This window comes from Besnoitia besnoiti, chromosome X (assembly GCF_002563875.1).
Source record: "Besnoitia besnoiti strain Bb-Ger1 chromosome X, whole genome shotgun sequence".
Taxonomy (NCBI): domain Eukaryota; phylum Apicomplexa; class Conoidasida; order Eucoccidiorida; family Sarcocystidae; genus Besnoitia; species Besnoitia besnoiti.
In genome coordinates, this window is record NC_042365.1 from 1,793,268 (window position 1) to 1,807,922 (window position 14,655).

Below are 14,655 nucleotides of genomic sequence, written 5' to 3' on the forward strand. Positions count from 1 at the left end.
CGACTGTTTCGTGCCTTTTTTTTTGTATAGCGCACTCTCTGTTCGCCCGACATCTTTCGTTGCTTGGAGTCCCGGTGTCCGGCGGTTCTGTTCTCCGTTGTTTTGTCTGAGTTCATCATCGTCCGCGGTGCTGCGGTTTCGCCTCCGCCGCTCTCCATAGTACAGTGTGAGCCTTTTCTGGCCGCGGCCGTTCCACGCGATCTGCGTCTAAGGCCCGAGTCGCTTGGAGGTCTAGGAGCCCAGCTCGTGTAGCCGGCCTCCGTTTTCTCTTTTCCGTTGTGCAGCGTTTCAGTCGTGGATCTGCTGGGAGGAGGAGGGCGGCTGGGTCTGTCGATGTGGCCTCTGTACGGCGCACTGGCCCCACAATGCCTCTCCGGCACGGGGTGCCTGGAGCGTCTGCAGGTTTCGTCGGCGAGCAGGGGTCCGAAGGTTTGCATGCGCTGTCGCGAGTAGAGGATTTCGTGGGTGTATTCGCGCGTTCGTCGTGTCTGTGCGGTCTCCGCTCCAAATCCTCTCCGCAGCAGAAATCCTCTCCTCCAGCGGCGCCCGCTTCCGGTCGACAGCAGGCGCCTCTGCTTTCACTATGGCCGTGGCGGCCTGCGCCGGCTCCGTGCCGTCCGCATCTTCTTCGGTTGTCAGCCCGCTGGGTGTGCCAGGCGGGCCGCCAAAGGGCCCCGGCCCCTTCTTCTCGCTCTCTGTCTCCTCGACGGCCTCGCAGGACAGTTCGCCGTCTGCGGCGTCTGCCATAGGCAGCTTCTTCCCTGCGCAGTCGGCCGGTATGTCTTCTTCTTCAAACGTGTTCGCCGCGGCGGATTCCCCGTCCTCTATGCTAGATGTCAGTGCACAAAACTCGCTCCCACAGGGTCTTCGAACTACCGGAGGGCAAGCTGCTCCGAGCGCGCCCTCGAGTCTCCCTCAGCAAATCGCTTCCGCGACGCCGGGCGCTCCAACGAATCAGGACAGCGTCGCGGGCCTCCCACTTGGTTCGCCGCTCCAGGAGAACGCAGCACAGGCGGGCGGTCTAGCGTGTCCACCGCACCCGACGGGGGGGTCAAGCGGCCCGCCGCTGCCACTGGCGCCGCCCCCCTCGTGCTTTCCAGGCGTCTTTCCGACGTTCAACTCTGGTGGCGCGGGCGGCATGCCTTTCCGCGGTCCACAACAAATGTCTTCTCCGTTTCCCGTGGATCTGAATATTGGAGGATCTCAGCCTGGCACCACGCCGCGCGCCTCGCATGACGGGAGCTTTCTCCCGCAGGTGTCGGGGATCGGTGGGGTCGGCGGCGGCGCTCCCGGGTTTCCCGGCCTGTCGAACTTCGCGGGGGTAGATGCGGCGCGGGCCGCTCTTTTCTTCGCTCACAACTCGTCTTGTCCGCCTGCAGCGCTTCCGTCGCAGAGCGGAGCGATTCCTTCGCAGCCCTCGGCTGGTATCCCGGGAGGGACAGGCCCGTCTTCCATCGGTTCCAACCCCACCAGTGGTCCGCCCGGAGCTCCCGCGGGGGCCCGACTTCCCGCCGGTGGCGGTGTAGGCGAAGGGGCGACAGGCAACGGGCCCCAGGGCCCCGGAAACTTTTTGTTGTCGTCGTCGGGATGTGGTGCGCCACAGACCGCGTCTGTTGTGTCGCTCTTTGGAGGCGGGGGCGGAAACGGGTACGTGCCGGGCGCGACGGGTAGGGGGGCTCCCCCTGCCTCCGAGCCCCCGCAGCAGACAGCCCACTTCCCTGCAAGTGCCCCCTGTCAGGCTGTCGGCGGAGCGTCCGGCTTCTCGATGCCCTCCCCGAGCAACTGCTACGGCCTTCCGTATCTCTTCGGGTCGAGTGTCCCCTCGCCCGCCGCAGGGTGCCCCTCGGGGCCTTGGCCGTCGTCTTCGCTGTCGCTTAGCACCGGCTCGCTTCTCATGCCCTCGAATGTACAGACGCCGGACGGCTTCTCGATGCCCCTGACCAACGTGACAACCGGGCCGCAGGCCCAGCCCTCGCCGCCTCCGAATCTGGGAACGATGCCAGGGGCGCCAGCAGCGTGTCCGGAGCCGATGCTGTCCTCTCTCGTCCCGCCCCTCAACTCGGCAGCCCGCGATGCGCCTCATCAGGCGACCGGCGGGCTTGCCCAGTCTCCGCCGCCGTCGCTTCACCACGCCTCCGTTCCACAGGGGACAGAAGGCAGGGCCGGTGTGCCCGGAAGCATCCCCTGCTCGCCGATGGGAGCCGGAGGAGGCCTCTCCGGTGTGTCCAACGTGACGGTCCCGGGCGTGACGGCGGGTGGGGCGTCCGCCGGGAGCGGCGCCAGCGATAACGGCGCCGTCGACCCAGACAGCGCCGAGTCCATCCCGAGCACTGCGTTGCCAAAGAAATACAGTGGCATCTGGTTTGATCCGCAGCAGAATTGCTGGCGCGCGTCGTGGGTCTGCGCGACCAGCGGGAAGCGCAAGTTTCGTTACTTTTCTGCCGCCAAGTTCGGACACCGTCATGCGCTCCAGCTGGCCAAAGTGACGAAGGAAAGAGCCGTAGAGCGGAAGAAAATAAGGGTGCCCTCGGCGGCCCACCAAGCGAACCGCGGCGGGGCGGGCGCGAGTGCGGCGGCTGCGAGCCTGCCGGCTGCTACTCCGCAGCCCGATGACGCGGGACTCTTGTCGTCCAAGGGCTTGTCTCCAGAGAAATCCGCCGCAGATCCTTTAGGCATCGGTCAGCAGAACGGTGGAGCGCGAACTGGGCAGCCGAAGGCGGAAGCAGGAGGGGCTGAGCCTGTCTCCATGTCGGCGCCTCCGGCCTCGCCGAGCTGTATGGATCCGTCCGGCGGCGACGTTCCGCCAGCGTCGCCATTTTGTGAAAGTGCGTTTGCGGGGCAAGATGCGCCTTCCGCGTCTGCGCCGGAGGGTAGGACTGCGTCGCACGCCACCGATGACGACGGGCGCGGCCCGACTGGCGCGCTGGATCCGGTGGCGCTCGCGGAGAAGGCGAAAGAGATGCTCAAGGTCTCAGGTGTGTACTACGACAGTGCGCGGATGATTTGGCGGGCTTTCTGGCATGAAGGAGGCCGGCGAGTTATTCGTTACTTCACAGTCAACAAACACGGCTTCCACCGTGCCCACGAGCTCGCACTCCTCACGCGGCGTCAAGCGGCCATGGCCATGCAGCAGCGGCGGCGGCAGCTGACGGCCGGTTTGGTCCTCGCGGTCAACGGCGGGGCAAGCGCGGCAACAGCGCCCGGAACGGACTTCAAAGGGAGGCCAGAGGAGACAGCGGACGCGACAGGCGCGCCGGTGGACTGCCAGCAGGTGCCTCACGGGGTCCCTGGTGCCCCCGTCGTCTCTGAGTCGCCCGCAGCAGGGAACGCTTTGCCGAGCGCAGCAGGCCCTTCGGCGGAGGCGATGGGGAGTCCGCATGCCCTCAGCTGCACATGCGGCCAGGTGGATGGTCTACATGCGCCGGGATGTCAGCTGATGGCGGCGGCGCGGGGGTCGGGGCTCCAGTGTGCAGCTACGACCGCCAACGCGGCGGCCTTCCTGTTTGCGACGCCGAACAACCCAGGCATGTCGACGGTCCAGGGGGTTCCAGGGCCCCCTATGTATCCCGCCGCCCACCAGGGAGGAGCCTACTATGGGCAGCAGCACGCATCCGTGGGGATGGCGGGTCTGCCCCCCCCGTCCACGCCGACAGCGCGGACGTCAGGAGGCTTTGATCCGTCGCCCGCGGGCAGCACCACGCAAGCCTCCGGCGCGTCTGGTTCGTCCGCGTCTTCGTCGACGTCAGGCACGGCGGGGACGACCAGCAGCGGAGGCAGCGGCTGCCGCGTCGACTACTTGGAGAGGGTGGCACAGCTTCCGAAGGAAGAGCAGGTCGAGTGGAGTGAGGAGCTGAAGGCGTGGGTTGTGACGCCCTTCACGAAGGACGGGAACATGGTGCTGCCGCTGGGAAAGGGCGCCGCCGCCCGCGCCGCCGACAAAGGCGAGGGCGGCGCGGGCCCCGGAGCCCGTCTTTCACGCATGGCTGACGGGCGGGAAATCCTCAAAATGTTTACGATTCGCAAGTATGGCTTCCGCGTGGCCCGGGAGAGGGCGATCGAGTGGCGCAACCGGCGCAGAGAGAAGGTTCGGGTGGAAGCCGAGCAACAGCAGATGCTCCAGCTTAGACAGAGCAAGCAAGGCGGAGCCAAAGGCCGGGCAGCCACTGCGAGAGAAGCTGTTGCTTGCAGCGCCCTTGGGACCGGGGTCGGGATCCCCGGGCTTGAACCGCCAACCCCGCCAGCAGCAGTGAACACAGCGCCAGGAGCGGGTGTCAATGCAATCGCCGGCATCCAGGTAGGAGCCCGACATGAGCAGGCGTCTGCGCATGCCGTGTGGCGTGACGAATTTTTGTTCAAAGGGGATGCCCATCAGGCCCCGCTGTGTGTCCAACTCACCTAGGGGGAATCCGAGGGATGTGTTGGCTATGCGGATACTGTCGTTCGATGTGTGCCTGTATGCCTTTCAGCCGTTGCCTCAGACTCATGTATATGATTATATACATATATGTATATCCGCTTGAGGGTTCAAGGTGTTAGTCGGACGCGGCGATGTTTCCGGTCGTAGGCGGAGACGAGAGAGTGCGCGAATATTTGTTGGTATTCCCCCTGCATGTTGGTTCGTCGAGGAAACAGAGAGAGTGTCTGTTTTTTCTCTTCTCCCTGTCATCAGGCCGACACCCGTCGCACAGCAAGCCCCAGTTTCTCGGCGTCCACGTGCTCATCAAATCCTAGCTCGCCACCGAACTCTTCGGGACCTCCGCACCAGCCGCTGAATCCTCTGGTGGCTGCGGCAACTGGAACTTTCGGCGGCTGTGACTCGTCGGCAGGATTGCCTTCGTCTCCATTTATGCATCTGAACATGCCTTCTACTTCGGCGGGCCAGACCCCAGTACCCCGAGACGCCTCGGCGCCTGCCGCTCCTGTTGTCCCGTCTGGATATAGCAACACGTTGTCTTCCCCCGTCCCCCATCTCTCTCCTCAGAATCCTCTTTTCTTTCCGCAGGGCCCAGGCGGAGGCGTCGGGGGGCTAGTGAACCCTCTGGGTCCCGTCCCTACAGGCCTTGGCCCGACGCCGACAGCGACGGCGTCAGGGGCCTTGGCTCCGGGGACGGGTTCGTTCCCGTCTCTTCCGGGCGCGGGTTGCGGGGCAGGGCCGTCGCCGTCTCCACCTTCCGCGCTGGGTGCTCTCTCTTCTCTTTTGTCGGCGACGCCTTCGGGATTAGGTGTCTTCGCACAGAACAGCGAGGCACGAGGGAATCTGACGCCGTCGTCTTCTTGTGGCGACCTTCTGCCCCCTGGGATGAGCGACTCATTAACCACCTTGGGCGATCTTTTTGGTGCAAACAGCTGCAACTCCTCTCTCGGGAGTATGTCTTCGAATCTGGGATTTGTGACCGCAAGCTCTGGGGCCTCGCCGTGCTCGAGGAACCGCGACGCTTCATCGAGAGATCCTGTGTCGGGCAACTGGCTCTTTCTCTCAGATACGGCGGCAAACAGGAGCAGCCGGAGCGCCAGCGAAGAGGCGCGGCGTGGAGAGAATCCATCTGCTCTCGCCCAGTCTCCGTCTGACCTGTCGAGGGTCGGCGTCTCCACGGGCCCGCCGGATCACCTTCCTGCGCCCCCACTTGGCTCCGAGTCTGCGTGCGCGTCTCCAGGCTCTCTGCCCTTCTTCCCGTCGCTGGCGTCTTCAACGCCCGTGGCGTCTTCCTCCTCGTACAGCAGTTCAGGTCCCTCCGTCACGGCTTCCTCGACGCCTTCGCATTCCGTCACTGAGTCATGCAGTGCCGCGCTCAGTGGTCAGGGCTCCTCGCCTGGCGAAGCGCCCGAGAAGAGGGACGAGGTCGTCGGCGGGCCAAGCAAACCACTCTCTCAGGGTTCACAGGGATTCGGCGCGAGTGTTGCGCCGGAAACGTTTGGAGCGTGCCCTGCAGGCGAGCCGTTCCGCCCGGCTCTGTCGAGTGAGTCGTTTTTCCTCCCCTCGACATCGATGCCCCAGGCCGCGACGGCGGCGGCGACTGCAGCGGCCGCGGCTGCCGCGGCCGCTGCGCTCACCGGCCCGCCGCCGGCGCAGCTCCTCCTGCAGCAGCAGAGAGAGCAGCGATCGAGACGCAAGCGAGAGGGGGGACTCAAGGGAGAAGATGACGGAAAGAAGAAGGAGGGCGACGAGAGCGGCGTGAATCTGAGCAGTGAAGAGGGTTGCAGCGTGGAAGCTGTGGGGGTGATGAGGAATGCGGTGTCTCACATTTTGAGGAATTTGCAGGAAGTCTGCATCCCAGGACTTCTGTGCAGCTGCACACTCGAGTCCGAGAGCTTCAACTACCTCGCCACGCGCCTGGACGAGTGGACCAAGGCGGTGCACACCCACCGCCAGCTCTGCGCGTCTGTGCTCTCCAATCCGAATGGAGGCGGCGCCGGGAAGGAGGCAGTGGCCTCGCAGAAGCCGGAGGACGAGCAGGGCGGGAAGGGCGGGCCAAACGACGGGAGGGGAGAGGAAGCGACCTCGAAGAGCCCGAGGAAGGAGGAAGTGAGCACGGACCCCGCTACCGACCCTCAGGCGGCGACGATGGTGCTTGCGCCCTACTTGAAGTTGTTCGCACAGTGCATCCGCAAGAACCGACTTCCGAACGAAATGGAAGCGGAGGTTCAAGTGCTGCTCTTGGATGCGTTGGTCCACCTGGGGGCCCTCTCGGGGTTCGGGGCCCGGAAGCCCGCGTCGGCGGACCGGGCGGCGGGCGAGGAGCCCGGAGGGCATGTGAAGAACGAGCCGTTGGGGGAGGCCGAGGCAGCGAAGAGCGACTGGAGTCAGCTGCCGTCAGCAGGGCGTTCCGGCGCTGAGGAGATCGCACCCGGCAGCTCGCGTTTTGTAGCAGGGATCAGTCAGGATGAGGGGACCGAGGCGGCGAGGGTGCAGGCCGTGTCGTGCAGCGAACAGGAGAGTGCACGCGGAGAGGCGTCGAGCCCGCCGGTGGGGGGAGGAGGAGGAGGGGCGGAGGCGGGGAGAGATGATGCACGCGCTGGAGTAGGCGGGGTTGACAAACGGGGCGCTGAACCTACTGAACAAGAACGGATGTTAAAGAAGGCTCGGGAAGGCGAAGCGTCTCTTTTTTGTATGGGGCTTCACCACCCCGCAGTTACTCCGATTTCTATGGGTGGAGCATCCCTCGCAGGTGTAGTGGTGCCGCCGCGTGAAGCCGGAAGGGGCATGCCGGACTCAGATGCCGGCAGCCACCTCTCTGCGAATTAAGCTGACACGAGGTGCGTACATCTGTTTTTATGAGCATACGCGTTACCAGCGGGTATGTGGGCTGCAGGAGCCAGTTGGAGTGGTGACATGCGCGACAGGAACACGTGCTGATAGAGGGGTACTGTCAACGAAGCATGCGAGTGAACACTACGGAGGCCGCAGAGAGAACTCTCTCCGGCGGTGGTTAGAAAAGAGCTGTTCTCGTTCTGTTGCATGCGATCTGCGAGTAAGGCAAGTTTTAGGGAGACCTTTGTGCGAAGGTTTTATTTTAAAATGTGCGACCTTGTTTCTTCGTCCATGCCTCGTTTTTGCGGCGAGCCGTCGACGACCGGAGACAATCACATCGCAAAGCCATGGTTAGTACCTGAGAGGTGTATCCACGTAGTGGTATACTCGAAAACATACTGGAGCAGGACAGAATGCGAGTTCACGCGTATGGTGTGCCAACAATTCGGGGATCTCACTCCTGTTTGTGACTTGCTTCCGACGGTCGCTGGCGAAAGTTCCAGACAAGGCAGGTCTGAGACAGCCTAAACCGCGCGTACGCTTTATCCAGCTTGCATATGGGAATACGCGTGTCGGATGAGCTTTGAGGGAACTACGGTTGGAGTTTTGCGGCTCAGATCATCACATGCCGCGCAGCGTGAGGAACCTAGGTATCATTACAAACGTGTAGCAGAACCCAGTGTTGTACGCTGCACGAGAGCTTAATGGCGGAAGTCTCCTCTCTGAAAGGTAGCAACCGGGAAGACCTCCAACTGCGACAGCGAGAGTCCGCTCGGTAAAAGATTTCATCACAAGTGTGTTTAGCAGGCGTTACTGTGTCACAGGCAACAGAGCGATACCCACTGTCCATACCCACAGTCACGAGACGCGAGTGCCGCACACTGGATCCCTGTCTATTGTTCGTCACCCGGAAATATCTACAGGGCCGACAAGTGTCGTGTTTCAAGCCGGCAATGGAATTCGCGATAGGCCACCACGCTGCAGCATCGTGTGGTATTCGGCGACGCTCGCATTCGACGACAGCAAGCGTGTGGTGCACACACAAGGAAGCAGTAGTTCTTTTAAATCCTGCTTCCTGGCAAGGGGAGGCGCTTGCCTGCTGTTGCGTGCACCAGTTGGCACGCCGAAGGAAAGGCTGCGCCTGTGAAGGTACCGAATCACCCTTTTTACGCCTAGCATGCACGGGCAACACTCGTCTGTCTCTACGCTTCGCGCGGCCCGAAGGGCTGCGAAGGTAGATGTACTCGTGTAGCAGTGCGGAAACTCCGTCTCCGCACTACTACACAAGCGTCACACAATAGGGCCACAGTTCTGGTCCTTTTCCTCAGTTCCAGTAGGCGTGATGTGCCTTGGAGTGTAGAGTTGGTTGCATGTCATACCCTGCCAGGAAAGTCATTCCCTGGTAGCGCGTCAGCACGTTAGGCGAGTCCAGAAAGGAACCTGCGAGGGTATGGTTGAGAAAACTTGCATCAAGGATGAGGCCTCAAGCGGCCTCGTCAAGGAGTATATGCTAAATGGAGGGGGTTTGTAGCGCGCCGAATCATGCAACGGAGAACGCTACACAAACCATGTTCAACCTGCGATCGAATCGATGACCAACTGAGTGGATACGTCATTCCTGAGGCATCTGACAAGGGCAGTTGTGGCTTCATTCCTACCCTTACCATATTTTCTGCCTCCTGTGGTGGCGTCTCTGCTGTACTGCACACCTGAGCGAGTCATCCCATGTAACTTGTGCGTACCCCAAGCCCTCTGGGCACTTATCGGTCGGTGGCAAGGTTGCCATGCTCAGCGCCGGTACCGGGGGAAAGTTTAAAGTCTCCAACAGGAAGCGATGACATGAAGCTCTGCCGTGAAACCGTGTGGGTCCTCCAGTGCTGCCAACAAACAATGTCAAGAAAAATCACATACCACATTGAGCCCCCGATTCTCGAACCAGGACGAATCCTATCGAGAGGCGACCCTTTCGCGGACCTCTGTCCTCCAGTGGTTTCTATGTGCAGCCGTAAGAGTTTTGAGAGTTACCAGTAGGCCCCCCACCTGCAGGCGCAGGCAAAACATGCCGCGCACACTGCGCTGCCTGCGTACAGGAACGCCATTCCAGCACACGTTCGCATCTCAGGCGGGAATCGACGTGGATGTGTGGACCCCAACAGCATCACTGAAGAGCACTCACCATCAAGAAATATCGCCGTAATTGGATGTTTTTTGGGAGATACATCCGTAGCGTTTTCTTCGTCGGCGGACTGCCAAGAAGTGAGGGCATACATCAAACTCGTTTTCTGAGCAGTCTCTCACCATTGTGTCGCACGCTGGTGCAGAAAGCTGAACAGACTCAGCAGCTTTCATTTCGTTGTACTTGGGAAAGCATGCACACTCGATAAATGCCCAGGAGGCCTTCATCGCCGATGCACAGCAGGTACTGGATTAGGCCATCCGTGCCACGACGCTGGCGTTGAGGGCGGGAAAATCGGCGCGGCACCTGCTCCAAGATGCGTGGAGACCGCGCGATGCTACCCAGCAAGTCCAAAATCGAATACCAACCATATTCCGCTCACGAGCCGCAACACGTCCGTAAAAATTGGCCTAGTGTGGAGCAAGCACAGGCAAAGTGACTGCGGGAGAGACACGCGCTGCTCGCTGGCTCCTGCTGCTGAACAAGATGGCTGCCGTCCGCGGTCCGGAAATTTTTTTCGTTCTCATCTGTTCTGCCCCCTATCCACAAAAAAGATGGATTGCTTGAGAATACGGAGGCCGTTCGACGTGCTTGTTTCTCTTCTGGGCGTTGCCGTTTGTGCAGAGATACTTTCTCTGCGACTTTGGGATGGAGTGTTCTACAAAGCTTTCATGCGTTTTTCTGTGAAAAGTCGGAGGCGACCGCCCCTGTGGAGGCCGGTCTTTGTTGACTTGTTGTCTTCTCTCTTTCACCACTTCCGGCTTTCCGTTTTTTCTATGCTTTCGAGTATACTGTGTAACTTGTGCCCTCAATGGCGGGCCTTTACCTAACTTCCGACGGGGTGTAGATGTTTCTTGTGTTTGGGTTAGTTTTTTCCGCGTCAGCGACCAGCTTCCCATTGCTCGGTCGCCGCCAACTTTCTCGAAATTTCCGGCGATGGAAATTTCGAGTTTTCTCTTTGCTATAGCAGTAAAAAAACACACACGGAGAGGCATCTCAACAGGGCTCTCTGCAAGGCCCGCCTCTGCCTCGGTCTGAGAGCGCTGTGTAGAGGCAGGGGCGTCTTCTTATACGGCTCTTTGATGGCTTCTCCCCTCCTCCCTCCCAGCAAGTTCTGACTAAATCGATTCGAAAAAATCCCGTTTAATCGGAGTGCTAGATACTCTCCGTGAGCGGGCTTTTCCGCCCCAGCCGCACAACGGGGGGGGGGGGGGCGGGGGAGGAAGAAAGTAGCTGGCCCGAATCGTTTTTTCGTCTGCCATGGATCATGGATAAAACTGTTTGACAGCAGATATAGGTTCTTCACATCCGCACACGTTGTCTGTTCCGCCGTTTATGCCCGGTTCCTTTTCATTTCCGCTTGCGGCCCTTTTTTTCGTGGATTTTTCTTCTGCCGCTGCCTTTTCCGCGTGCCGCTCAGATCTCGCACGCAGCGAATGATTCGCGGCTGTCTCCTCCCCCTTGCTGCCGAAAGGAATGCTCATGGCGTTATGGCCATTCTCCGCCCGTCTTTCTCCTTCCGGGTGCAGGTCTTCCTTCAGATTGAAGTACCGCGTGCCTGTTCTCTGTTTTTCAAAAAGAGTATTGAATCTATTGGTGACTCGTCCTCCCCGCGCTGCCTCCGTTCCGCACCCCTACATCTCACGCTGGCTTCCCGCCGTTTTTCCTCTACCCTCCTTCGCGTTGTTTCTGCTGTAGTCCCCTGACTCTCATCTGGGCGTGCATCCGGGTTCCAGCTCGCCGATGCTGCGAGGTTCAGCCGCAGCCACTTAGGCGTATTCGACTCGCACATTCTGCGTTCGGCCCTCCTCTTTGTCGCTGCGGTTCCCTCTCGTCTCTGCTCCCCATCTGTCCCCTGTCCACTCGCTCTGCCCCTCTGCCCCCCCGCCCCCCCCGTTCTTTCCCGCCGTACGACTCTGCCTGGGTCGTCGGCGGCGTCGCGGCTCTTGCCGCTCTTTCCGTTGCCTCGCGTTTTTTTCTTCGGTCTGCATGATGCTGTCTTCAGCTTTGGTAGACCTCATCAACAATGCGGCGAACGAGTTCGTGGTGGGGCTGGACAGGAGCCAGCTGGATTTTTCCGAGCTGCTGTCCGGGAAGGTCGACTTGCGCCATCTGCAGCTGAAGCAGGCGGTGTTTGACTTCCTTCCGATGCCCATTACGATGATCTTTAGCTACATCGGCCGCATCCGCGTGGAAATCCCGCTCTTCTCGCTCATGACGAGCCCGCTGGACGTTCAGATCGACGACGTCCTCGTGGTGTTGTCCACGCGAGCCGCAGACAAGTGGGACCCTGAGGGCTTCAAGCATCAGTACCTGGCGCAGAAGGCCGCCGCCCTGGAGAGTGGCGAGTTCAAGGCAATGTTCTCCGCGATTGAGGGCGGACTCACCTGGTCGATGATCCTGACACTCGCCTCGAATATCCGCGCCGCCGTCCGCAACGTGCATATCCGCATAGAGGACCACCACAGTCGGAAAAGCAGGCCTTTTGCGCTGGGCATCTGCCTGAAAAACCTCATTGTCCAGACGGCTCCGCGAGGCGCCGACACCAGCGAGCGGGGTTACTGCACGCCGGGGGGCCGGCTGCAGGACAACACGCTCTTCAAAATGGTCTCCGTCGAGGGCCTGGGGTGTTACCTCGACGGGCTCGCTGACCCCGAGTGGCCGCTGTCCGCCGGGCTCCTCAAGAAGAAAGCTGCGACGCCGAAGCGGAACGGACGCACAGCCGCAGCTCGCAAACAGAGCAGACACGCGCGCCTTTCCGCTTCGTCTTCAGGCACCGACGAGGAAGACTTCATTCGGGTGAAGCGAACTAGATCCCGCTCCAGGGATGCGCCCTCGCGGCTGCACTCGCGTGCCAAGCGAAAGTCGGATGCCGTGGGCGCTTACGGCCTGCTTCGACTCCCCGGAGAAAGCGACAACAACTACAACCGCCGCCTGTACGAGTCCCTCTTGTCTCGCGTTCTGTTCGATTCCTCTTCGACTGGGGCGTCAGGCGGAGACAAGCTCTACGGGGGCCTCCGCAGCTACGGCCCGTTCCCGGGCGGCGGAGCCAGGACCTTCATGGGTTGGGACGAAGCCGAGGGCGGCGCCACGGGCTCCGTGGGCGCGTGCAGCCGGTGCTCGCCGGTGTCCCCTTTCTCCTCCTGCTGCGGTCCCAGGGCCGCGAACGGCAGCGGCCGCAGTCCGTCGTCGCCTTTTGAGTCGGAGGGAACGCTGGAAGCCACTCCCTTTTTCTCCGAAGGGTCAGCGGCGAGGGCCAGAGACCCGCGGGGGCCGCTCGGGTCCGTGCGGGACGACGGGGCTGCCGACGCGAAGGCTCCAGAGGACGAGACCACAACAACGGAGCCCTCGTCTGCTTCGCCGTTTTCTGCGGGATCCTCTTCTCCGGGGAGCTCTCCAGCGTCGCCGGCTCCTGAGGGCAGGCGCAGCTGCGTGTGTGCCTCGAATTCGTGGATTCCGTGTCGACTGCAGGGAGGACGTGAAGAAGAAGTCGTCGTGCAGGCCCAAACTGGTCCGCACGTCTGCCACGCACGCATCGCCCACACCGACAGCTGGGTTCCCTACATCGCCGAGTTCTGCAACCCTCTTGTCGTCAGCGCAGACGCGGCCGCCAGCGCCACGAAGAAGCCTGGGGAGCACCTTGACGCACCGCGCGGGGGGGAGAGGCAAGCCGCCCCGCGCTCTCCTCTCTTATCGCGGCCCAGCTTCCTCCCGCAGCCGGGCAAACACAAGGGAGTCTCCTTCTACGACCATGGCCCGCTGCAACAGACTGCGGGAGTCTCCTCGTTCGGCGGGGCTTCTCAGCGCCTCTCTGTGAGCTCCTTCGGAGCCATGGGCAATCGTCCAGGTGGGGGACCGGGCGCTCCACGTGCCGAAAACGAAGCATCTGCTTGGCCAGTCCTGTTGACTGAAGATGGCGAGTACGAGCAGACATCCTTTCTGGGGGCCCTGGGGGGTCATTGAGAGAGCCCCGGGTACGCCGCGACCCATCGGAGAACGCGCCTCCAAGCCAGGAGACAAAGCGAAGACGCGCATCCTCGTCGTGTGTGCCTTCGTCTCGCTCGTCGCGTTCTGGAGAATCTGGCGGTGACGCGACTCGGAAGGCGTCCCTTTCGAGATCTCTCTCGCGCAGTCGCAGCAAAAGAGGAGATGGCGCGGCCCGCGTGTCGTTCCGCAATCTGAAAAGCCGAAGGACGTCAACCCTGGAATCCCTCGGCGCAGATCGGGATAAGGACGAGGGCACCAGGAATTCAGTTCCGCCCTCGTTTTCTCTCTCTTCTCTCCCTGGTCGCTCTCCGCCTGCGCTGTCCCCTCCCTCCTCCACGTCTGGCGACTCGTTGCTGTCTTCTCCTTCGTCCCCTCTCTGTTCGCCTAGTCCTGCGGCTTCGTCTGTGCCCTCGCCTTCGTCCTACCAGTCTCCGTCGTCGTCGTCCTTTGCTTCATCGTCTCTCGATTTCTCGGGGCCTCTGGACCGGCGCGCCGCGCCGCGCCGACCGCGTGTGTGTGTGTCCCTCTCGTCGCTGCTTCAGTCTCCGCCGCCGTTTCTGACTCGCTCCTCGCAGGCGCAGACGCTCTCCCCCGTGCTCTCCGCTGGACCGAATGGCGGCTCCAGCGAGAGACTGCTCTCTCAGGGCGAGACGGGCCCGGACGCCGCGGGGGGCCGGTCGGGGGCTCCGCCCCGCGAGAACGACGAGAACGGTACGGTGTACTACGACGCCGTCTCCACGCTCGCGCCGGGGGGGCCCGGGGCCGAGGATTCTCTGTCGGGGATCCCACCGAGTTCACAGGATCCCCTCCAGTTTGCTCGGGGCGCGCACGGCCGTGGCTCGGCGCGCGGGTCCGTAGACATGTCTGACTCGTTCGACGCAGGGAAGCTCCACAGCAGGCTCCGGTTGTTCGCCACGTCTTCGAAATGGATTCAGCCTTCCGCGGCGCCCGTGAGCAGCCCACCGCGCTCACGAGAGGCCCAAGAGAAAGGAGACGAGAGACCAGACTCCCGCGCACGCCTGCCCGGGTCCTCGCCGAGTGTGACGGAGGAAGAGGGCTCTGAGCAGCAGGAGGAGAGCGGCGAGGAAGGCCGAAAGAAGCCCACCATGGGGCACCTGGTGCGCTCTGCGACAGGCAAGTTCGTCCACAGGTTCGGAAGCTTGCTCACGACCATCGGCGGCGCGCTCGGGCCGCACCACGGCGGGGGGCCTGGTCGTCGTCGCCAGAGTTTTCGGACTCGGCG

The 14,655-nt window shown here is 62.1% G+C and overlaps 2 protein-coding genes across 2 annotated transcripts in view; both read left to right on the forward strand.

Moving 5' to 3' along the window:
- Nucleotides 1-365: 365 nt before the first annotated feature.
- Nucleotides 366-7,243, forward strand: BESB_018100 (AP2 domain transcription factor AP2IX-8; the record flags this gene model as incomplete). Its single annotated transcript, XM_029360525.1, has 3 exons — nucleotides 366-429; nucleotides 522-4,294; nucleotides 4,670-7,243. 3 exons carry the CDS (start codon nucleotides 366-368, stop codon nucleotides 7,241-7,243), a joined length of 6,411 nt encoding a protein of 2,136 aa, XP_029216501.1.
- Nucleotides 7,244-11,417: 4,174 nt separating this feature from the next.
- BESB_018110 (uncharacterized protein) overlaps nucleotides 11,418-14,655 on the forward strand; it is a gene marked incomplete at both ends in the record, with an annotated part of 35,104 nt that continues 31,866 nt past the window's right edge. Inside the window, 2 exons of the mRNA XM_029360526.1 lie at nucleotides 11,418-13,345; nucleotides 13,558-14,562. Coding sequence (XP_029216502.1) covers nucleotides 11,418-13,345; nucleotides 13,558-14,562 — 2,933 coding nt within the window. The remainder of the gene's footprint in view (nucleotides 13,346-13,557; nucleotides 14,563-14,655) is intronic.